This window comes from Moschus berezovskii, chromosome 19 (genome assembly GCF_049115385.1).
Source record: "Moschus berezovskii isolate FMDL1 chromosome 19, NW_MosBer_1.0, whole genome shotgun sequence".
NCBI classification, from domain to species: domain Eukaryota; kingdom Metazoa; phylum Chordata; class Mammalia; order Artiodactyla; family Moschidae; genus Moschus; species Moschus berezovskii.
The window spans coordinates 65077702-65101369 of record NC_142478.1 but is presented as its reverse complement, the minus strand read 5'-3'; the positions used below and the strand labels follow the sequence as shown (position 1 = coordinate 65101369).

The following is a 23668-nucleotide window of genomic DNA, read 5'->3' as shown; positions in this document are numbered from 1 at the left end:
AGGGTGATGTGCATTTAGCAAACTCTTGGCAGTGCTGAAATATGAAAGACACAGTTCATGTTTTCAAGTAGCATTGACTTTAGAGGGAGACAGACTTGTAGGCCACCATCGAATGAATTTGATGAAAGTAGTACCAAACTGAAACTGAAATCTGTCAGTATAGAGCGTACTGTTTGGCATACACACATACTTGTGTACTGGTGTGCACCTTCACACACACTGTATATGTCTGTTTATATACACATACCTATACCCACATACAATGTTTATTTTAAAAATAGTAGACTATAGAGCCAAGCCTTTGTCATTCCACTGACCCACTCTAGTGGAACCTTGACTTATTCATTCATGAATGAGGGATTTAACTTAGTTATCAGGGAATTACTACGTATGGGGAGCACTGTACTAGGCATTGGGTGTCCAGGTTTTAAGGAAACGGCGAGTGTGAAAGTGCTGAGGTGGGGAGTTCTCAGAGTGCTTGAAGGACAGACAGGAGTACGTGGTGGAGCTGACACTGGGCTATAGGTGGGGACTAGACCACGCAGGGATTATTAAGGTCCTCAGCATCATGTGGACCACAGAGAAGAGTTTGGATTGTATTTTAAGAGCACCTCAAACCAATAGAAGGATGTGATCGGGGAGTGGCATGAGCTGATCTATTTAAAAATATCCCTCTAGCTGCTCTGAAGGGAGGGTTGTAAGAGGCTCGAGTAGACCCTGGGAGAGCAGACAAATGAGAGAGAGACTTCGAACAGGGTAGAAGTCATGTGTGGAAAGATTTTTGGAGTCAGTTTCCAATGCCTTGTCATCAGAGCAGAGATGCTGACCAATGAAACTCCATGAAAAGATAACGATTGATTAAGCCATAGCTCTTTACTACCGTTGAAAAGCTGCCTTAACTTTTTTTCTAGCCTTTGTTACCTAGAATCCTTTTCCCTATAGACTACCCCTCCCTCATGACTCATCCTTTTCCCCATAGAAAATTCACATTTAATTGGAAAAGAGGAATATTCTTGTAATCTGCAGAAAGTACCAGACTCTGAGCTTTCTCCCGAAGGACAAAGATAATCATTTTTCTGGAGCAGCGGGTAAGAAAGCCATACCCAGTATCACTTTATATTTAGGCAAGAAACTGAAATTAGACTTTGGATCCCTAGTTTAAACTCCCTTCTTAGCATAGCAGCCTTGAGAATAAGTTCCTGAAATTAACAGCCTGCTCGACTGTTTCCCCACATCACTGGGGGGAAGGGGACGTGTGGATAAAATAATCAGCATCATTGTATTTTCTTTTTGGCTCATCAGCATTTTCTTTTTTAAACTCACTTGACATAAAGAAGAGCCTGGTCTCAGTGAGCTACGGCTTTGTAGAATCCGTGTTCAGTAATGAGAGATTTACATTTTTGGTATGATTTCTCGGCAAGTCGTTTGGGTTAGTAAATTCTCCTGGAGGTGGGGGATTCTGTCTTTCCTTTCTTCAGGCTCACTCAGCACAGGGCTGATTTGTTTCACACATTGATTGGAGTCTCTTTTTTCACAAGCGTTGGAGTTGTATGAGTGTGTATGTGTTTTCAGCTCTTTCTGCGAGATGGGTGGTACCCACCTGGGCCATGTTATGACCTGAGAGTCTTAATAAATAACAGTGCCACAGACTAAGAGAGCAAACTTATCAGGGGGAAGGATGGGGAAAGGGATAGCTAGGGTGTTTGAGACTGACATGTACACACCGTTATATTTAAAGTGGATAACCAACAAGGACCTACTGTATAGCACAGGGAACTCTGCACAATGTTATGTGGCAGCCTAGATGGGAGGGGAGTTTGGGGCAGAATGGATGCATGTATATGTGTGGCTTAGTCCCTTTGCTGTCCACCTGAAACTATCACAACATTGTTAATCGGCTATACCCAATATAAAATAAAATAAAAAAAAGTTTTTTAAAAAAATAGGCAGTGCCAGAGGATGACTGATTAGAAGGGGTTGTCAAGCCCCTGCAGGTTTGTGAGAGTTCCAGTGTACAAGAGGAGAACGCTTATATTCCCTGGTGGCCCAGTGGTTATGACTCTGTACTTCCACTGCAGGGGGCATCAGTTTGATCCCTGGTCAGGGAACTAAGATCCAGCATGCCTTGTAGCAGGGCATTGAGCAAAAAATAAAGAAGAGAACTCTCTTCCCCTCTTCTCCATGTGATTTTTTTCCCCTGTGCCCTTCCTCTCTGGCTTTTCTCCTCCCTGGTTTTTCTTCATTCCCCAAAATTAACTCAGGCATCCATCCTTCACCAAGTGCCTATGGTAGACATTAGGCAGACTGAAATTTATCTGTTTCTTCTCATCTTTTATGGACCTACCTTGTTGATAAACCCAAATGCCCTTTTCCCCTCCCTTGAGGTAACATAGATACATTGACATGGTTTGGGGAGACTAACCTCTGCTGTTTGAATTCACATAAAGCAGAAGATAGGGGCAGGATTTAGAGATGTGTGGCCTCAGTACCTAATGTTACAAGTATTTCTGTCATCCTTGAGGTCAGCTCTATAATCTAATATTAAACCTATTAACTTCACGATTCTTTGGCTTCCCTCGTGGCTCAGTGGTAAAGAACCGCCTACCAGTGCAAGAGATGTAAGGGACATATAGGTTCAATCCCTGGGTTGGGAAGATCCCCTGGAGAAAGACATGGCAACCCACTCTAGTATTGCCTGGAGAATCCCCATGGACAGAGGAGCCTGGTGGGCTACAGTCCATAGGGTCGCACAGAGTCAGACACAACTGAAGTGACTTAGCATACGCATATCCTTTACCCTCCCTCACTAAGATCTCAGGGATTGAATGAACTCTTAACTGCTCTGTGTTCAGTTCAATTCAGTTCAGTCGCTCAGTCGTGTCCGACTCTCCACGACCCCATGAATCACAGCATGCCAGGCCTCCCTGTCCATCACCAACTCCCGGAGTTCACTCAGACTAATGTCCACAGAGTCGGTGAAGAGGTGAGCATTTTGTGAATCACAGAACTGCTAGTCGTTGAACTGCAAATATTAAATATGCAATTGGGAAAAAGTTTCTGGTAAATACAAAGAACTTTTTGAAAAGCGTAGCTCATGAAGGAGAGTTTACAATATATCAAAACTCAAGTGGGTGGATTATGTTGTAGAACTTTCAATTTCTAATTATACACCATTCGAAATAACGTGGGGACAGCCCCTGAGCTGTGAAGTTCAGTTTTTGCAAGGACGGTGTAACATAAATGATTCATATGTCAAAATAGGCCATGTGAAACTAAAATAATTATGCAAGAGAAGAATCTATCTGCATATATTCCACCAATAATAATAATGATAACAACAGCAATAACCAATGTTTGTTAAGCCTTTACTCGGTCTAGCCTTTGTGCTAAATGCTGGTTACTAAGTTTCCCCTGTAAACATTACTCTCCTCTGTTTCCTCTTAATAACATAATAGGCATAATTAGAACTTGGCAGTGAAGCAATAACAGTTTGTTTAATAAAGGGGTAAAGAGACCACTTGCCTTTTCTCCTGTGCCAGTCTGCCTGATCAGTGTCCGTGGTGGTTACCTAGCCCCCACCTTCAGCAGCGAAAGTCACTTTTATAATGTCTCTCAGCCTCAGCAGGATACTCTTCGTAAATGTTGTGTTTTTAAATATACAAAGGTTATGAATGAAGACCATCTAGACTCAGAGTCCTGCTCTAGAAATTTTTAGAAATAAATAACAGTGTAAAGGCTAAAAATTTGATTTCTGGAGTCTGCATTGTATGCTGGCCCCATGGAAAATAGTCAGTAAATGTGGCCACAGTTTTTCAGAAATATGTATTATTTATTTTTATATTTGGCTGCTGGGTCTTTGTTGCTGCGTGTGGGCTTTCTCTAGTGGCGGAGAGGTGGGGCCACTCTCTAGATGCGGTGCGCGGGCTTCTCTTTGTGGTAGCTTCTCTTGTTTCGGAGCACGGGCCCTAGGATGCCGGGCTTAGTCGCCTCCGTGGCATGTGGGACCTTCCTGGATCAGAGATTGAACCCATGTCCCCTGCATTGCAAGGCAGATTCTTAACCACTGGACCACCAGGGAAGCCCTGTGGCTGCAGTTTTAACCAGCCATAATAAATAATAGCCAGTAAATTATTTTTTTCCTTGCTGTCAGAGCTAGTTCATAATTGAGGAGAAAAAAAATGTATGTAATAATATGAGCATGGAGAAGTCTTTTCTGTTTTATAATTTGCAACTTTTTATTTAAATCTGAAATATTTGTAAGGGAGAGAGACTCAAAAGGGAGGGAAGAGAAATAGAAAATCTGAACAAACCCATCACAAGCACGGAAATTGAAACTGTAATCAAAAATCTCCCAGCAAACAAAAGCCCAGGTCCAGACGGCTTCACAGCTGAATTCTACCAAAAATTTAGAGAAGAGCTAACACCTATTCTACTCAAACTCTTCCAGAAAATAGCTGAGGAAGGGAAACTTCCAAACTCATTCTATGAGGCCACCATCACCCTAATCCCAAAACCTGGTAAAGACCCCACAAAAAAAGAAAACTATAGGCCAATATCACTGATGAACATAGATGCAAAAATCCTTAACAAAATTCTAGCAATCAGAATCCAACAACACATTAAGAAGATCATACATCATGACCAAGTGGGCTTTATCCCAGGAATGCAAGGATTCTTCAATATACGCAAATCAATCAACGTAATACACCACATTAACAAACTGAAAAATAAAAATCATATGATTATCTCAATAGATGCAGAGAAAGCCTTCGACAAAATTCAACATCCATTTTTGATAAAAACTCTCCAGAAAGTGGGAATAGAAGGGACATACCTCAACATAATAAAAGCTATATATGACAAACCCACAGCAAACATTATCCTCAATGGTGAAAAACTGAAAGCATTTCCCCTAAAGTCAGGAACAAGACAAGGGTGCCCACTCTCACCACTACTATTCAACATAGTTCTGGAAGTTTTGGCCACAGCAATCAGAGCAGAAAAAGACATAAAAGGAATACAAATTGGAAAAGAAGAAGTAAAGCTTTCACTGTTCACTGATGACATGATCCTCTACACAGAAAACCCTAAAGACTCTACCAGAAAACTACTAGAGCTAATCAATGATTACAGCAAAGTTGCAGGATATAAAATCAACACACAGAAATCCCTTGCATTCCTATACACTCATAATGAGAAAATAGAAAGAGAAATTAAGGAAACTATTCCATTCACTGTTGTAATGAAAACAATTAAATACTTAGGAATATATCTACCTAAGGAAACAAAAGATTTGTACATATAAAACTATAAAACACTAGTGAAAGTAATCAAAGAGGACATGAATAGATGGAGAAATATACCGTGTTCGTGGATTGGAAGAATAAATATTGTAAAAATGAGTATACTACCCAAAGTAATTTATACATTCAATGCAATCCCTATCAAGCTACCAACAATATTTTTCACAGAACTAGAACAAATAATCTCACAATTTGTATGGAAATACAAAAAACCTCGAATAGCCAAAGCAATCTTGAGGAAGAAGAATGGAACTGGGGGAATTAACCTGCCGGACTTCAGGCTCTATTACAAAGCCACAGTCATCAAGACAGTATGGTACTGGCATAAAGACAGAAATATAGATCAATGGAACAAAATAGAAAGCCCAGAGATAAACCCACGCTCCTATGGACACCTTATCTTCGACAAAGGAGGCAAGAATATAAAATGGAGAAAAGACAGTCTCTTTAACAAGTGGTGCTGGGAAAACTGGTCAGCCACTTGTAAAAGAATGAAACTAGAACACTTCCTAACACCATACACCAAAATAAACTCAAAATGGATTAAAGATCTAAATGTAAGACCAGAAACTATAAAACTCCTAGAGGAGAACGTAGGCAAAACACTCTCCGACATAAATCACAGCAGGATCCTCCAAGACCCACCTCCCAGAATATTGGAAATAAAAGCAAAAATAAACAAATGGGACCTAATTAAAATCAAAAGCTTCTGCATAGCAAAGGAAACTCTAAGCAAGGTGAGAAGACAACCTTCAGAATGGGAGACAATAATAGCAAATGAAGCAACTGATAAAGGATTAATCTCCAAATTATACAAGCAGCTCCTGCAGCTTAATTCCAGAAAACTAAGTGACCCAATCAAAAAATGGGCCAAAGAACTAAACAGACATTTCTCCAAAGAAGACATAAAGATGGCTAATAAACACATGAAAAAATGCTCAACATCCCTCATCATCAGAGAAATGCAAATCAAAACCACAATGAGATACCATTTCACACCAGTCAGAATGGCTGCTATCCAAAAGTCTACATGCAATAAGTGCTGGAGAGGGTGTGGAGAGAAGGGAACCCTCTTACACTGTTGGTGGGAATGCAAACTAGTACAGCCACTATGGAGAACAGTGTGGAGATTCCTCAGAAAACTGGAAATAGAACTGCCATATGATCCAGCGATCGCACTCCTGGGCATACACACCGAGGAAACCAGAACTGAAAGAGACACATGTACTCCAATGTTCATTGCAGCACTGTTTATAATAGCCAGGACATGGAAGCAACCTAGATGTCCATCTGCAGATGAATGGATAAGAAAGCTTTGGTACATATACACAATGGAGTATTTCTCAGCCATCAAAAAGAATGCATTTGAATCAGTTTTAATGAGGTGGATGAAATTGGAGCCAATTATACAGAGTGAAGTAAGCCAGAAAGAAGAACATCAATACCGTATATTAACGCATATATATGGAATTTAGAAAAATGGTAACCTAAACCCTGTATAAGAGACTGCAAAAGAGACATAGGCATTTAGAACAGTCTTTGGGACTCTGTGGGAGAGGGTGAAGGTGGAATGATTGGAGAGAATGGAATTGTAGCATGTATATTATCATAAGTGACCAGTCCAGGTTCGACGCATAAATTTTCCTCTGTTCAAAAAAAAAAAAAAAAAAAACAAAAGGGAGGGAAGATGGCCTCCCTGGTGACTCAGACGGTAAAGAATCCACCTGCAATGCAGGAGACCCAGGTTCGATCCCTGGGTCAGGAATATCCTCTGGAGAAGGAAATGGCAACCCACTCCAGTATTCTTGCCTCGGAAATCTCATGGACAGAGGAGCCTGGTGGGCTACAGTCCATGAGGTTGCGAAGAGCTGGATATGACTGAGTGACTAACACTTTTCATGACCTGATTTGTGTTATTATACCTCAGAAAAAAAGCACAACACTATAAAGCAGTTTTCCACCAATTAAAATATATTATTAGTGGTAAAAATATAATTATGCCTTCTCTGTCTCCATACTCTTTCCTGATGTGAATTCTCATCTCTGTCTTACTTACTTTCTTCTTCCAGTCACCCCGTCTTTTTAGTACCTATTGGGACGGGTCATGTTAAAATCTGTGCCTTTATTGTAAATATTTTATTCTGACCTAAAACAAAATTCCTAGTTCCCAAGGTGAAAGTCCTTAGAGTTTTTTATGTGCTAAGCATTTTATGTGTTATTAATTTACTTCAAGCTCACAACAACTTGCTGTGAGTTAAGTTTTTCTAAACATAGCAAGAAACCCAGAAGCCATAAAGGAACAAGCTGATAAATTTAACCATGCCAAGATGAATTTCTTTGGGGGCAAAAAAATTAACCACAAGTGAGTAAAAAAGGAAAAATGGTAAGACGAATGTTGTCACACATATAATAAAGGATCATTTTTCTGGTTCTATCAAGAGCCCCTTTAAATGAGTAAGAAAAAAAAATCCAATAGAAAATGAACAATGGCAAGCTGACAACTCACAGAAAAGGGGAAAAAATGGTCTAAAAACATGAAAAATTGCTCAGTCTCACACAGAAATGCAAAGTAGAAGGGTACCATTTTCCATGACTCAGATGAAAAAGTTTGGTAATATATGTAGTATTGGTAAAACTGGGAGAAAACAGGGACTTTCACACTCATTTCATGGGAGTTGAAACTGTTACCTTCTTTTGAGTGCAGTTTGGCAGATTTGTCAGAGTTAAAAAAACACTCTTGTCGAAGCAGTTTTGTTTCTAAAATTTTAATTTACAAAGATACTTGTAAACATGTGCAAAGATAATTATAAAGGATATGATATGCTGCATTATTTGTATTAATAAAAATATACGACTAATATAAATGTCCTTTAATAGGGATTAAATTATGAATAGTACATTCTTATAATGGAATAATGTATAGCCATTAAAAATAATAGAAAGATCTTTGTGTTGTAGTAAGTGAAGAAATCAGGGTGTAGATCAGGATTCCATTTGTGTGTGTGTTTCACATAGCCTGGCATGGAGTATGCACCTGTGCACATGTAGGTATGCGTGTGTGTGTGTGTGTGTGTATATATATGCATGAGACGTTTCTCAGTGATACAGGAAGCTTGCTAACTGTAGTTACTTTTGACGAATACAGCTGGGAGTCTATGGAACCTTGGACTTTTTCTCTCAATTTCATGCCTATTTGTGCTGTTTTAATAAATAAATTTTAAAAGGTTTTAGAAAATTTTAAGTGTGTGTGCTTAAAACATAAGTGTGTGTTCTTAAAGCAGGATCCTAGAGGGCATCGACTCTATATAAAATTAGAGCCACCTATGGACATGAGTTTGAGTGAACTCCGGGAGTTGGTGATGGACAGGGAGGCCTGGCGTGCTGTGATTCATGGGGTCGCAAAGAGTCGAACACGACTGAGTGACTGAACTGAACTGAAAGTAGCTGGCTGAGATAAGGAAAGATGAAACAGGAATGAAAAATAGCATAACCAAATAAAAAGATCTTGCTAGAAGCAGTAAACAATGGTCTTGAGGCAGCCCTCCCTGTGGTGAGGTTGAGGGCAAACCTGAGAAATTCTTCTAAGAACCTGTTTTTGAAAAACAAAGAGGAGATAACAGTGGTGACAATAGGGAATAGATCCTCTGTAGGTGGTGGGGGTCCAGGCTGGGTGACCAGTGTAAATAAAGCAACCGCTTAGCTTGCAGTGTGCTTCCGTAGAGGGGAGACAAAGTGGTTTTTCCCTTCATTCACTTCAGTAACCTGAGAATTGTAGGTTTAAGGAATTTTCAAATACTGTGATATAACCGTGATATAACTGTGATATAATGTGATATAATTTAAAAATAATTAGAATCTTCTTTGAATCAGGAACAAGGTATCTGCCTTCCATATCACTGAAGTAGCTGTCTTTATCTGGTATAGATATCAGTGTTCTATTTGCTTCTTAAAAGGAAGTGGTGCATTTTCTTTTCCTTTTGCTTCTCTGGAATAATTTATAGAGCATTGGAATGGTATGGTCTTTGAAAGTTTGATAGAATTCCATTTTGAAACCAAAAAAAAATAAAAAGCCTGGTGCTTTTCTATGGGGTAGTTTTAAAGTTGCTCTGTTTTTATATAGAAATTGGTTTGCCTGCATTTTCTCTCGAATGGACCCAATTTTGGCAGCCTGTATTTCCTTAGAAAATTAGTCACTTCATCTGGATTTTGTAATTTATTTGCACACCAGTTTGCAAAGTAGTTTCTTAAAAAATTCTTCTGTTTCAGTGGTTATGGTTATTTCCCCCTTGTCGTTTCTTATTTTGTGTATTTATGATTTTTTTTCTTGTTTTTGTACTCTTGAATAAGTTAACTAGTGGTTTGTCTATTTTGCTAATTTTAAGAAGCAGGATTTTTATTAATTACATCTGCTACCTTTTTGTTTTCTTTGATTTTTGTTTTTATCTTTATAAAATATGTTTCCTTCCTTGTGGTATACTTCGGCCTTTTCTGGGGGAGTGGGACTTTATTTTTTTATTTATTATTGTTAGTGTTTGTGTAGTGAATTTTCCACTGATCACTCCATTAGCTGTATGCTATAAATATTGATACATAGTGTTTTTGTGGCCATTATTTCTTGCAAATTGTGTACTTTGAGCTTATATTCCCCCCTTTACCTAACAGTTGTTTAATGGAAGGTTTTAAAATTTCCAGGTAGAAGGGCCTTTCAGTTTTTTGCTTTTGTTAGTAGAATTCAGTTTTATTGCTTTATGATACTGCATTTGGTAATGCTTTCTTCTCAGTATAATATGTATTACTAACTATAGTTGACTTACAGTGCTTCAGGTGCTCAGCAAGGTGATACATTTATATATATACATGTATATTATTTTTCAGATTCTTTTCCATTATAGGTTATTATAAGATATTGACTATAGTTCCCTTTGCTATACCGTAAACTTTTGTTGTTTGTTGCATATTTATTTTTTTAGTAGAAACCTAGCATTCTATTCATACTACATCAGACAAGTAGAATCAAAATGTCATAAATTTTTTAGCTAGGCAAAAATTTGTAAGTTTTCTAAAATATGTATTATATTTTCTAAATTTTCTAAAATACATATTATAAAATATTATACATGTATATATAGACATGTAATATGTGTCTAATACATATATGGCTATATATGAAAAAATGGAAAACATAGACTAAATAAAATGGGAGCACTGAATATGAAATAGATAAAGTGGAACAAACTAGATAAAAGTAAAAGATCATTGTATAGTCCAGTTGCTTTGAAACATGGCTGCTCATTAGAAACAGATCTGGAGAAAAAAAGTAATACCTGGGCACTTGTATTTTTCAAAAAATTCTAAGATAATTCTGATGTGTATTTAGATTTTAAAAAGTGATCACAGGTTTTTCTATTAAATGGTAATTTTGGTGATATAGAATTCTATTACTTTTCTGTTGACCAATCATGATACAATGGCATTAAGTTGTAATACTTCTACTTTATAGGAGTTACTGTTTTCTTTTCTTTGTGACCTAATATATCTGATGAGTTTTTATGAAAATTCTCTGGGCACTAGGGAAGAGTATGTGACTGTTATCAAGGTGTGGAGTTCAACATATGCACAATGTATCTACCATATTGTTTATGTTGTTTAGATTTTCTATCTATTACCTATTTTCTTAGTCTATTTTATTTTTTATTGGATGTGGACTATTAAAATCTCCTATTATCAGTGTGTTTCCTTGCATCTCCTGTAGTTTTTGCTCCATAAAGGTGATTGTACATAAATATTCATAGATTTGTTGTTTGCTAATTTTTTTGTATAGCCACCTCATTTACATTTATTGTTATGATTGATAGGTTTGGTATCAATTCTATCATAATATTTTATACTTACAGTTGACCCTTGAACAACACAAGTTTGAACTGCACAGGTCTACTTAAACACAGATTTTCCTCAATAAGTATGTACTACGGTACAACACAATCTGCAGCTGGTTGAAATCATGTGGTTAGAAGCAGAACAGTGGATGTGGAGGACTGTCTATATTTAAACATGGATTTTCAACTGTGTAAGGATCAGTGCCTCTAACCCCCAAGTTTTTCAGGGTTCTGCTGTATTTATTTCCTTGCATTGTTTCTCTCAAGATGCGCGCGTGTGTGTGTGTGTTTGTGTGTGTATGATTTTTTTCTAAGATGTGTATTTAAAAGTTTTTTGTTGAAAATAGTTTTTTGGAAGGTTTGTGTCTTTTTTCTTAATTCTAGTACTTATACCCCTCTGTTTGGTTATTTAACTTTCATTATCAGGCTTATCAGATTTTTTCATTATCTTTAAATACCCATCTGTTGCCTATATAGCAATGGGGCTTCCCTAGTAGCTCACCTGGTAAAAAATCCGCCTGCCATGCAGGAGACCTTGGTTTGATTCCTGGATTGGGAAGGTCTGCAGGAGAAGGAATAGGCTACTCACTCCAGGATTCTTGCCTGGAGAATTCCATGGACAGAAGAGCCTGGAAGGCTACAGTCCCTGGGGTCATAAAAGAGTTGGACTTGACTGAGTGACTCTCACTTTCACTATACAGCAATGAGGTTTTTATTTTGGCGGTGTTGGGTCTCAGTTGTGGCACTGGGGAGTCTTTCCTGGCAACACACAGACTCTTTAGCTATGGAGATGAAGAGGGCTCGTGTGGGATTCTGATTCCCCAACAGGGAGGTTTTTGTTGTTTTCCCTTTCCCGTTTTTAGTTGCAGTGTTTCTGCTGTGTGACAGTACGTAACTAGTGTACGTGAGTCTCCTTCCCTCATTCCCATCTTTGTCTTAGTCGTCCATGTACGCTTGCAGATTATTAAATGCCCACTGTCAGCTATTTTGTCAGTGTTGCTTGTTACCATTTGCTTAGATGAAGTTTATCCTCTAGGAGATTCCTCAGGAAAGACTGATACGTGCAGCATTCCCTTAGTTCTTGTATGTTGAAACTTGTTTTTTCCTATAGCTTTGATATTTGAAGGATAACTTGGCTGGATATAAAATTCTTGGTTTACACTTTTCTTTCATTGAGTTTTTAAACAATTTTTGTTCATTTGTCAACTTGCTGTATATGTTGACTTTGAAAAGTCGGATGCCAGTCTCATTTGTTTCCTGTAGCAAGTTATTTGATTTACCTGCAGGCATTGAAGATTTTTTCCCCCGTTTGTCTTTAAAGTGTAATAGTTTCATTAGAACAAGTGTCAGAGTGATTGTTCTGGGCTAACTTTCCTAAGTACCTGGTGAAACTTTTCAGTGTATATATTCACATCTTATTTATTGTCTCAATTTATTTTTTTTTAAATTTAATGTATTTATTTAGTTATTTATTTTTGGCTGTGCTGGGTCTTTGTTGCTTTGCAGGCTTTTCTCTAGTTGCAGTGAGCTGGGGCTATTCTCCAGTTGTGGTTCCTGGACTTCTCATTGTGATGGCTTCTCTTGTTATAGAACATGTACTCTAGCACACACGGACTTCAGTAGTTGTGACATGTGGGCTCAGTAGCTGTGGCTTTAGAGCTCAGGCTCAATAGTTGTGATACATGGTCCTAGCTGCTCTGCAGCATGTGGGATGTTCCTAGATCAGGGATCAAACCCATGTCTCCTGCATTGGCAGGAAGATTCTTTACCACTAGGCCACCATGGAAGGCCCTCAAATTAGTTTTAAATATTAGTTCTGTTCTATTGCATTTTTTTTTTCTTGGTTATATGTGTGTTCCCCCACTCAGCTTCAGACTACCACATCAACTAATACGTTGTTTTGTAGCCAAAAGCAAAAGAGATTTGACATTCTAACTGGCTTATATAGGTAGACAAATTGAATGTTAATGTAAGATTTTCACTGTACTTTTTGAAAAGTTATAAGTAACTGGAAACCCTCTGTTATTGCTTTTTGATTTCCTAGAGCTGTGGGGACTCAGGTGGGAACCACAGATCAAAGAAATCGTGAGCAAGGTTAAAAAGAAAAAAAAGAGTTTAGTAATCATGCTGTATGCTAAAGTATGGGATGTTGGGATGATAGGTATATATAACTTGAGGTTGAGTTTTCCTGGGGCAGAATTCCATCTTGATCTTTTGACAGGCTCTCAGAGGGAGTAAAAAGCCAGTATATACGTATTTTTTTCACCTGAGCCCTGTGATTTTTCTCTGGGACAATCAGAATGATGTTTAGACTTCCCCCAAATGCTCAGAAGATACAATAGGAAAAATTAAAAAGAAAATAAATTTCAGTTAATGTAAATAACAGGAATGTTCGTAGGCTATGTTTGAATTCTTGCCTTTTCTGATTATTCCTTGTGAGAACAGTTTCATATTTATTATTATGATTGTCAGTAATAATATCTAACCTTTAGTGCATAATATTTACCAGACTCTCAGATGACTAAGCATCTCGTATTTAGCACATGCCAAATCCAACACCCGAGTTTCCTCTCCTCACCCTTTTCCCCTGTCTCGTGCACAGTCCCTCCAACCTTCTACTAACCCAGACCTGAAACCCAGACATCTTTCTTACTCTTTTCTTTTTTTCCCATCTCATTTGTTAATAAAGAAATCCTACTGGCTGTTTAAAGTATTCCCAGTTGGACTGTTTATCACTGCTCCTGCTGCCAGCTTGGTCCTTGGTACCATCATCTCTTGCGTGGATTATCACAGTAGCTTATTTAACTGATCTGTGTGCTTCTGTCCTTGCATGATAGCTTGAAGGATGGTTTAAAAATATAAGTCAGGGACTTCCCTGGTGGTCCAGTGGCCAAGACTCTGCTCCCAATGCAGGGGACCTGGGTTCAATCCCTGGTCAGGGAACTAGATCCCACATGCTGCAACTAAAAGTTCTGTGTGCCACAACTAAAGATTCTGCATGTCACAATGAATGTTGAAGATTCCTCATGCTGCAACTAAGACCCTGCACAGCCAAATAAATAAATTAAAAAAAAAAACCCTGTAGTCCTTTCCCATTTCACAAAAAAATAAAAGCTGAAGTTTTTACAGTGTCCTCCAAGGCCCTACCTCATCTGGCTTTTCATTACCTCACTGGCCTCATCTCTTTCCCCTCTGACCTTTGTCTGTTCTGTCCCAAGCACATTGGCCTCTTGAGCGCTTGAACAGATCAAAAACGGTCTGCCCCGTGCCCGTTTCTTGTTCCTCCCTTTGCCTGCTGTGCTCCTGTCTTATATGGCTGCATGTTACTGCCTTGCTTCTTGCAGATCTGATCAGATATTCCCTTATAGCTGAGGCCGTCCCCAACCACCCTGTATAAATAGCATCCATTTCAGCCCCAAGTCCACTAACCATGCCCCCAGCCCCACCTACTGTGCCAGCGGGATGCCAGGTCCCTACCGTAGGGAAGACAAGGAGGAGGCGGTGATGAAAGAGAGTTGGGCAAAGGGGTTGTGTTGATATTTTTATTTGCTACTCTTCTCATAGGCATTTTAGCTGCAGTGGTGTGGAAAGCAGTGCTTTGTTTTTCATTACTCTTTTTCTCTCTCTCTCAAGATGGTTTCACCCAAATATCACTGGCGTGGAGGCAGAAAACCTACTGTTGACAAGAGGAGTTGACGGCAGTTTCTTGGCAAGGCCCAGTAAAAGCAACCCTGGAGACTTCACACTTTCCGTTAGGTAAGTTGAAAGAACAAGAGCACATCCTGAGAGTGCCTGCCAGGTGGGAAATGTTAAGACCACATTTGGACAACCTGCTACCCTGATTTAGAGTGTGAAGACCTGTCTGCAGCCCTGTGAGTGAGGCCTTGCCAGTGCCCTGGTGCCCAGATCAGGGGTGATTCAGGCTGGCTTGTGGGGTTTCAGGACATGGCCTCCTGAGAGTGAGAGGATTAGGGAGTCAGCAGAAGGGGCCTGAAAGATGGGCTTTTCTTCTCTCTTGAGGGACCACATAAGGATGAGTTGGAGCAGAGCATAAGAAGTTCTTAAATTGAGCCTAATTCGATTTCAGTGTAATCCCAAATGAGGCACAGTTCTGGTTCCACTCATCCTGAATCTGTTGCCTGCATTTTTCCTTTCTCTTCTGGTGATTACTGAATGGGAAAAAAAAAAATACTCTTGAAGTATTTCTTCAAATAGACTCACAGTCATAGAAAACAAACTTAAGGTTACCAAAGGGGAAAGTGGTGGTGGTGGGGGTCTGGGATTAACAGATACACACTATATTATATATAAAGTAGGTAACAAAGACCTACTGTATAGCCCAGGGAACTGTACTCAGTATCTTGTAATGTTCTATAAGGGAAAAGAATCTGAAAAAATAAATGTGTACATAGCTGAACCGCTTTGCTGTACACCTGAAACTAACACAACATTGTGAATCAGCAGTACTTCAAGGAAAAAGAAAAAGAAAGAGAAGAGTTTCTTGAGATCACTTTTCTTTTTCAAGAAATAAAGCATCGCTGAGGAAGTTGTGGTGCCGTTTGTTCCCCTGCCCAGTCCCATTCCCCTCGCTCTTTCCTCAGAGGAAACCACCATCAAGGGGCTGGCATATCTCCTTCCTGAACATGTTTTTATCCTCGTACTACATTTGTCCTGTGTGTGAATGATATGAAGTTGGTTTGTGTGTTTTTAGAATTCATATCCCTGACTTTATAACATATGTATTCTGCGACTTCCTTGAAATTTTTTTTTTTTTTTAATTCTGTGCTGGGACATATAGATCTAATTATCAATTTTAATGGCTGTATAATACTTGAATGGTGTGAATATACCACAATTTATCCCATCCCCTATTGTCGGACACTAAGTTATCTTTACTATGTTTAAAATTGTTTTGAACAGTATGGCTGACCCATCCTGTTGCATGTCTCTTTGAGCCCACATGGGAGAGTTTTTTCTTGAAATTGACTTTCTCTTATATACTCACTTTCCTTGCTTTAGCTCATTCCAGGAGCCAGATCTGAATTGCTCTATGAATTTTCTTTTGTTGTTACTATTTTTAAATTAAAAAGTAAGGAAAATGTGCTCTGAGGATTTATCTAGGACCCTTTTGGGACTTGAGAAGTCCGTTTTCGATGGGTATTAGTTTCTCAAGGAGCCCATGTCGTCATTAGCTTTTACTTCTGTTTTGCTACCAGGAGTGGGCAGAAGCCTTCGTGAGTTTTTGGGCCTTGTCCTAGCACAGACCTCTAACCTACAGTTGAGTGACATTTGACTTACAAGAGTTTGGATGGAGATTAAATAATAGTAACAAGTAGGAGGAAGAGGACTGTGATAGCAGACATAACTGAGGACTTGACACATTCCAGGCCATCTTGCTAAACACTCACCGTGTTTCATTTTATTTAATCTCTCCAGTAACCTAAGAATAAATACCACTTTTTTAAGTCCTAAGTCCTAAGAATAAATACCAGTATCTCCAGCTTTGAGGTGAGCAAGCTGAAAGTGAAAGTGAAGTTGCTCAGTCGTGTCCGACTCTTTGCGACTCCATGGACTGTAGGCCACCAGGCTCCTCTGTCCATGGGATTTCCCAGACAAGAATACTGGAGTGGGTTGCCATTCCTTCTCCAAGAGTAAGCTGCAGCTCAAAGGTCAAGTTAGAAAGCTGGTCTCATACCTAGTAAGCAGCAGAGTCAGGACTACAGAGCTGGTGAGGTTTTTTTTTTTTAGTTTATTTTTCCTCAGCTTTTTATTCTAAGCAATTTCAGGTCTATGGGAAAGTCAAAAGATGAATGCAGTGAAGACCCACATTCTCTTTACCTGTTATTGTAACATTTCACTGTGTTTGCTCTTTCTTTTTATGAGTGTGTGTTTGTGTGTACTCCTTCTGCCAAACCTTTTGAAAATAAGTTGCAAATGTTAGGATGCTTATTTTTAACCTCTCAATATTGTTAGTTCAGTGTGCATGTCCTATGAACAAGGACATCCTGTATAATTACAATATCATTAATATTTAGTATTATATATGAGAAATTTTAACACTGATTCAATATTATCTAACGTACAGTCCCTGTTCAAATTTCTCTCATCATTTCAATCGTGGCTTTTGAAGCCATCCCATTATGTCACATCAGAAAGCACAGAATATCTGTTTGTCTTACCTTTTGGTGTTTGTACTCCTGGAGTGTTACTGCTTCTAGGCCCTTGTAGTAGACAGAGCTGGGGAGTAAATATATATTTGAAAGCAAATTTTAAATATATCAATAAATACATGAATATATATCAAACCAAGTTTGATAGTTCCAGTTCAACCCCAGCTTCTTCACCTCTTCTCGTGCCATATTTGCATTTCCGTTCACTTATAGAGAGAACCCTGTTTTATAGCCGCATCAGTATATGACCTCATTTGCCCAATCCTTTAATAGGAAAATAGCTTCAGAATGACTGTGCCACTATCATTTCTAATTACGAACATTTCTAATTAAGTAAAGTTCATGATTTCCCTGGAGTCTTTTTTGTTCTTAGAATATATCCCAATAAGGGTGTCCTGTTAGTACTGTTTTCAAAAGCTACAGGAATTAATTTTCTGTGTAGTTATGAACTTACTACAAAGTCAGATTAATTTCTTTCTGTATTCATTTTTGGTTATGCACTCATCTTTTAATGTATATGATATATATGGTTTTTTGTGTATATGATATAATAGACACTGAGATATGTGTATATGCATGTACATGACATGTTTATTGTTCTAGTTTTCTGCAGGTGATCTAAACTTTTTGTTATGCGCCCATGCTAGTTAGTCAAGGAAGAGCCCCTGTTTTAATTTTGAGGGAAAAAAAATGCAGAAAAATACATAAATTTATGTACAATTATCCATGTTGTGTTTATTGCCGGTCATTTTTTTCTTCAAAGTAAAATATAAACTAAAGCAAAGTTTCCTCTTTTTCACCACACTTTCTGCTGTTATTTTCTTTGCCAGAAATAACTACTTTCTGAGTTTGGTATATTTCTTTCTAGTTCATTTTAAAAAGGGTACATATAATAAATAATGGAACATAAAAGTAATAAAATGTAAAGATTATTATATGTATGTCTGTGGTCTGTGTCATGAATAATATATGCTATGACTTGTGTACATTCTGAAATTTTCATAAATGGTACATGCTAAGCATGTCATTCTTCATTGTGCTTCTTTCATGCTCTATCATGTATATTTATGTATATATACTTTTTTGGCTGTACAGCGTGCCTTGCCAGATCTTGGTTCCCTGACCAGGTATCGAACCTGGGCCCCAGGAGTTAAAGCACCAAGTCCTGACCACTATCAGTTCAGTTCAGTTCAATCACTCAGTCGTGTCCGACTCTGTGACCCCATGAATCACAGCACGCCAGGCCTCCCTGTCCATCATTAGGGAATTCCTAATATCGTGTTTATGAGATCCACCTATGTTGCTTTATATTGATCTAGTCCATAACTGAAATATCTGTTAAGTTCTTAAGGTTAGAGATAGAAAGCTCATGTGCTAAAATAGAATCAGGTGTAGCTGGAGGAGAGACTTACTTGAAGTACCTTTTTTACATGGAAAAGATTATCACCACAAATTAGAAGTAGATATTGTTATTAACATTGTAGGGTACTTTTTCGTACTTTTTTCCCATTTTCCTTTATCTTTGGATAAAGATAGTAGTGTTTATATTTAACAGAGGCCTCATCGATAATGCTGTAGGGTCAGACTAAAAAATAAATATAGGTTAGTGGCTATCATTTTGGGATTGCCAGACTTCTTGGGTCCACAAAAATTATGAGTAATGAAGTATATTTCAGTTCAGTTCAGTCGCTCAGTCATGTCCGACTCTGCGACCCCCTGAATCGCAGCACGCCAGGGTTCGGAAAACCAAACGGAAAATCATCAGACTGCCTAGGCTAACTAAAATACCAAGTTTTAGAAACTTTTGGCCAGTGTCTTACATCAGTTCAGTGGGTTGACATATTATCTATCTCATTTTGAAAACTCTGTCAGTTATATGTCTTTAAAATGATTTTTAAAGATACAGTTATGTATAATATCTTAAAGTGTATAGTGAGACAAGTTTTGACAAGTGTACTTATTAATGCAACCAAAACACCACAATCAAAATCTTGAATATTTCTTTCACCCTCGAAAGTCCCTTTGTGCTCCTTTCTAATCTTCCTCCCGCTAAGAGGTCAGCAATATTAATATTCTCTTTTCTATCCCCATTGACTAGCTTATTTGACAGCAATATATAAATGAAGTCATACAGTATATTTTCTTTTATGTCTGTCTTCTCCCTCTCTTTTTTTTTTAAATTATGAAATGCTTCACGAATTTGCATGTCATCTTTGTGCAGAGGCCATGCTAATCTTCTCTGTACTATTCCAGTTTTAGTGTATGTGCTGCCAAAGTGAGCACTGGCTTCTTTGTCATAACCCAATGTTTTAGAGATTCACCTATGTTGTTTGTGTATATCAATGGTTCTGTGTCTTTGTAAATTCCTATATGATATTCCATTGTGTGAGTATTTGTATACATTTTGGCAATAAATATTTGATTTTTCATTTTTCTTCTACTACAAAGAGGCCACAGTGAATATTCTTGAACCAATCTTTTGGTAGCCATGAAGTTTCATTTTTGGAGGGCAAAATACTTAAGAGCGGGTTTACTGAATTATAAGGTAAATGTATATTTAATTCTAATGATATTCATCTTGATTAATTAGTGATGAGAAAAATGATTACCCCTTAATATACACAGAACCCTTTGTGTTGAAATGGTTGACTGTGTGGTTATTTTGCACTCAATGCATTTGTTTAAAAAAAGCATAAACTTGTACCTTCTTTGGGTTTGTTTCAGTTAGGTGAAATCTGATAATGAATGTGAGATCCATATTTACTAGTATAGCTCTTTATTTGTCTTCCCCCCCACCTTTCTAATGGACTATTTTAGAAGAAATGGAGCTGTCACCCACATCAAGATTCAGAACACTGGTGATTACTATGACCTGTACGGAGGAGAGAAATTTGCCACTTTGGCTGAATTGGTCCAGTATTACATGGAACATCATGGGCAACTAAAAGAAAAGAACGGAGATGTTATTGAGCTCAAATATCCTCTGAATTGTGCCGATCCTACCTCTGAAAGGTCAGTTCTGTTTTCGTAACTGTGGAGCCTGTGTCTGTCCCGTGTCATAGGTGTGATGTGAATGCATCATGGGGGTTTGGCTTCTATCTGTTTATTAATCTTAAAATCTTAAAAACCTCATAATCTTAGAAGTTTTACTAAAGTAACAGTGATAGGCTTAGTTTACTCTCAGAGTGGCCTTTTATTGCAAAAGCTTTAGTCACTATTACTTTGAACTGACAGAAGTCTCAGACAGTTCCTGTATAGATTATACTTGGTGCATGCAGTAATTTTAAGATTATTGAATTTGAATGTTACTGAACTTGGAGAGTTAGGAGAGGAAAACAAACACTAATGGAGACCCCAAAACGGTAGTGGTTCCCTGTAGTAGCTCCTGACCAGCTATTCAGCAATGCCACCAACAGATGTCAGTTTAAGCTCAGAAGTGGGAAAGCAGAAAACTCAGAGGGTTCAGATTGTTCATAAGTTCTTTGATGTTATATCCACAAATGTGTGGGAGCGACCTTGCTTAGAGGGAATTGTATTATTTCTGAGATCTTTCCCTTGTTTTGGAACTAAGCTGATGAAAGCTGGGGCTTGACTTACTTGTACTGATTTTATTGGTTTTCTTCTGCATTCTCGGTCTCCTTTCTGACTCAGTACCAAATCAGGTTCTCTTAATTGGGTTTGTATATTTTCTGTCTTCAGATAGGTTTCTTCTCTTTATACCTTCATGTCATTGTTATTTTTTTATGCTGATCATTTGTTTGCCAGCCAGATTATTGAGCAAAAGACTGTCAGCCAACTCTCTGCAGTTTATTTCTTAATTTTGCTGTCTTTGGCTGAGAGTGGATGAAAAATATCTTGATATATATACTTTCAGTGATGAGCGGTTAGCACTACGTGCGGATCATGCTTGTTTCCTCACCAAGATTCTGAGGGAAAAAGCCACATTATTAATAAGAATATGTTACGATATTTTCTGTAGTAACTTAGAGTAGTATTTTCTCAAAGTCTGACCTCAGACCGCCTACATTAAGACTCTAATGTGCTAGTTAAAAATGCAAATTGCTGGGCCCCATTCTGACTTAGTGTATTGGTATCTCTGATTGTAAGTTATGAGAGTTCACATTGTTAGCCCAATTCGTTGCCTCAGCTCCAGGTCTCAGGTGCATTAAAATTTGAAATGATAACCCAGTGGATAGTCCAAATATGTGGACAGCAAACTTGGAGGCTCTTGAAGTATAAGTTGAAAATCTGGAAAAGCTTGGGATGTTTGAATTCATTTCTAACGGAGATCCTTTTTTTATGGAGTGTTTGCATGCCAAAGCAAGGACAAATACTCAAATATATGTGTCACTACCATAACTCTCTATTATAATTTCTTTAAATGACTGTGATTAAATAGTTGGTCATTTTAGGGTTGGGCAGTGGAGAAATGGCAGACTTTTTAAAAGATGAGGGATTTAAAAGAAAATAAGAAAGACTGAGGATATTTGTGTTCAAATGACTGTGGGCTCATTTAAGGAATTTAATGGTTACTCATAACATCTTTATCATTTTTCCTGCATGCTGGGGATGCAGGTTCAGTCTTGAATGGGATGGATCAGTCTCTTGGATGAATGTGTCTGTTTTAAATTGTTTTGAGGGATGACTATGAATGGTAGTTTTATAAAAGGATGTTGTGAACTCATTGCAGAACTCAATTGATTATCATTTAAAAAAAAATTAGGTGGTTTCATGGACACCTCTCTGGGAAAGAAGCAGAAAAATTATTAACTGAAAAAGGAAAGCATGGTAGCTTTCTTGTGCGCGAGAGCCAGAGCCACCCTGGAGATTTTGTTCTCTCTGTCCGAACTGGAGATGACAAAGGGGAGAGCAATGATGCCAAGTCTAAAGTGACCCACGTCATGATCCGCTGTCAGGTAAAGCCCCAGCTGAACTGTGAGTCTTCTGAAATGTCATCTTTGGGTGGTTTTTCTACTGGGAGAAGACCAACACCATTTCTTCCAAAGTCAGGTTTTCTTTGTTCATTTAGGCGAGGGCTTCTACACTTTGAGTACCTTGTTAATTATAACTGTTTCATCATTTCAGGGCTTTATTATATTACTTATTTCCTGTGTGTCTCTAGCAAGTCATCTTCTGCCCTGTGGTATCTTTTTTTATTTTTTATTTTTGGATGCACCACATGGCTTGCAGAATCTTGAACCCTGGTCCTTGGCAGTGAAAGTGTGGAGTCCTAAGCACTGGAATTTCAGGGAATTCCCAGCCGCACAGTATCTCAATCTACTTGTACATGGTTGCAGCTGGAATCTGCCTCTGTCTGAATTTCTAAAGCAATGGCCTCAGCTGCTCCCTTGGGTTGGCACAATATAGCCTGTGACTACATGTGATTTCATATCAGTTAAGGCTGGGAGAATTGAACTCACCATTACTTGTTTTTAATGTGGTGGCTAGACCAAGGAGGTTGGGTTTTTGGTCAGCTACATCAAACTTTGTTTTGACATAGTTTCTTTTTTAATTTTAATTGGAGGCTTATTACTTTACAGTATTGTGGTGGTTTTTGCCATACATTCACATGAATCAGCCATGGGTGCACATGTGTTCCCCATCCTGAACCTTCCTCCCACCTCCCTCCCCATCCCATCCCTCAGGGTCATCCCAATGCACCAGCCCTGAGCACCCTGTCTCATGCAGCTAACCTGGACTGGCGATCTATTTCACATATGATAATATACACTGACATAGTTTCTTAAATAGTAACTGTATATTCGCTTATTGCTTCAGTTTCTTAATAAGATTAAAAAAAACAGCTTTATTGAGATATAATTCACACACCATGAAATTCACTGATTTTAGGGTGGACAGTTTGGTGGGTTTTTTTTTTTTTTTTACTATATTCACAAATTATGCAACCAGTAACGCTAATTCCAGAATATTCTCATCACCCTGCAAAGAAACCCTGTGTTGTTTACCAGTCAGTCCCTATCTTTCCCCCTCCCCCCAGCTCTTGGCAACCACTAATCTCTTCATTTCAATGGATTTGCCTGTTTGGGGTATTTTATATAGATGGACTCACGTAATGTGTGGCCTTTTGTGACAGACTTCTTTTACTTAGCATGTTTCTCAAGACGTACCCATATTGTAGCATTTGTCAGTAAACTCTTTCTATTGTCAAACTTTCTGTTGTATGGATATATACCACATTTTGTTTATCCATTAAACAATTGATCGGCATTTTGGCTATCGTGAATAATGCATTTATGTACAAGTTTTCATGATATTCTCTATTTGATGAGACATGATGTTCATATTTTCTTGTAATTTG

General features: G+C 38.2%; 1 protein-coding gene and 1 non-coding gene across 5 annotated transcripts in view; one reads left to right on the top strand and one right to left on the bottom strand.

The window, feature by feature from the left end:
- Positions 1 to 23668, top strand: part of PTPN11 (protein tyrosine phosphatase non-receptor type 11) — a 68402-nt gene that overhangs the window by 5471 nt on the left and 39263 nt on the right. For 2 of the 4 annotated variants that reach the window (XM_055404371.2, XM_055404368.2), the window contains exons 2-4: positions 14813 to 14935; positions 20170 to 20361; positions 22073 to 22265. In XM_055404371.2, the coding sequence (XP_055260346.1) occupies positions 14813 to 14935; positions 20170 to 20361; positions 22073 to 22265 (508 nt within the window). Of the gene's footprint in view, positions 1 to 14812; positions 14936 to 20166; positions 20362 to 22072; positions 22266 to 23668 lie in introns of all 4 variants that reach the window. The other 2 variants (XM_055404369.2, XM_055404367.2) reach the window with 1 other exon arrangement.
- Positions 19526 to 19632, bottom strand: LOC129542937 (U6 spliceosomal RNA). Its single transcript, XR_008683191.2, has one exon. It is a non-coding gene; the product is annotated as a U6 spliceosomal RNA (small nuclear RNA).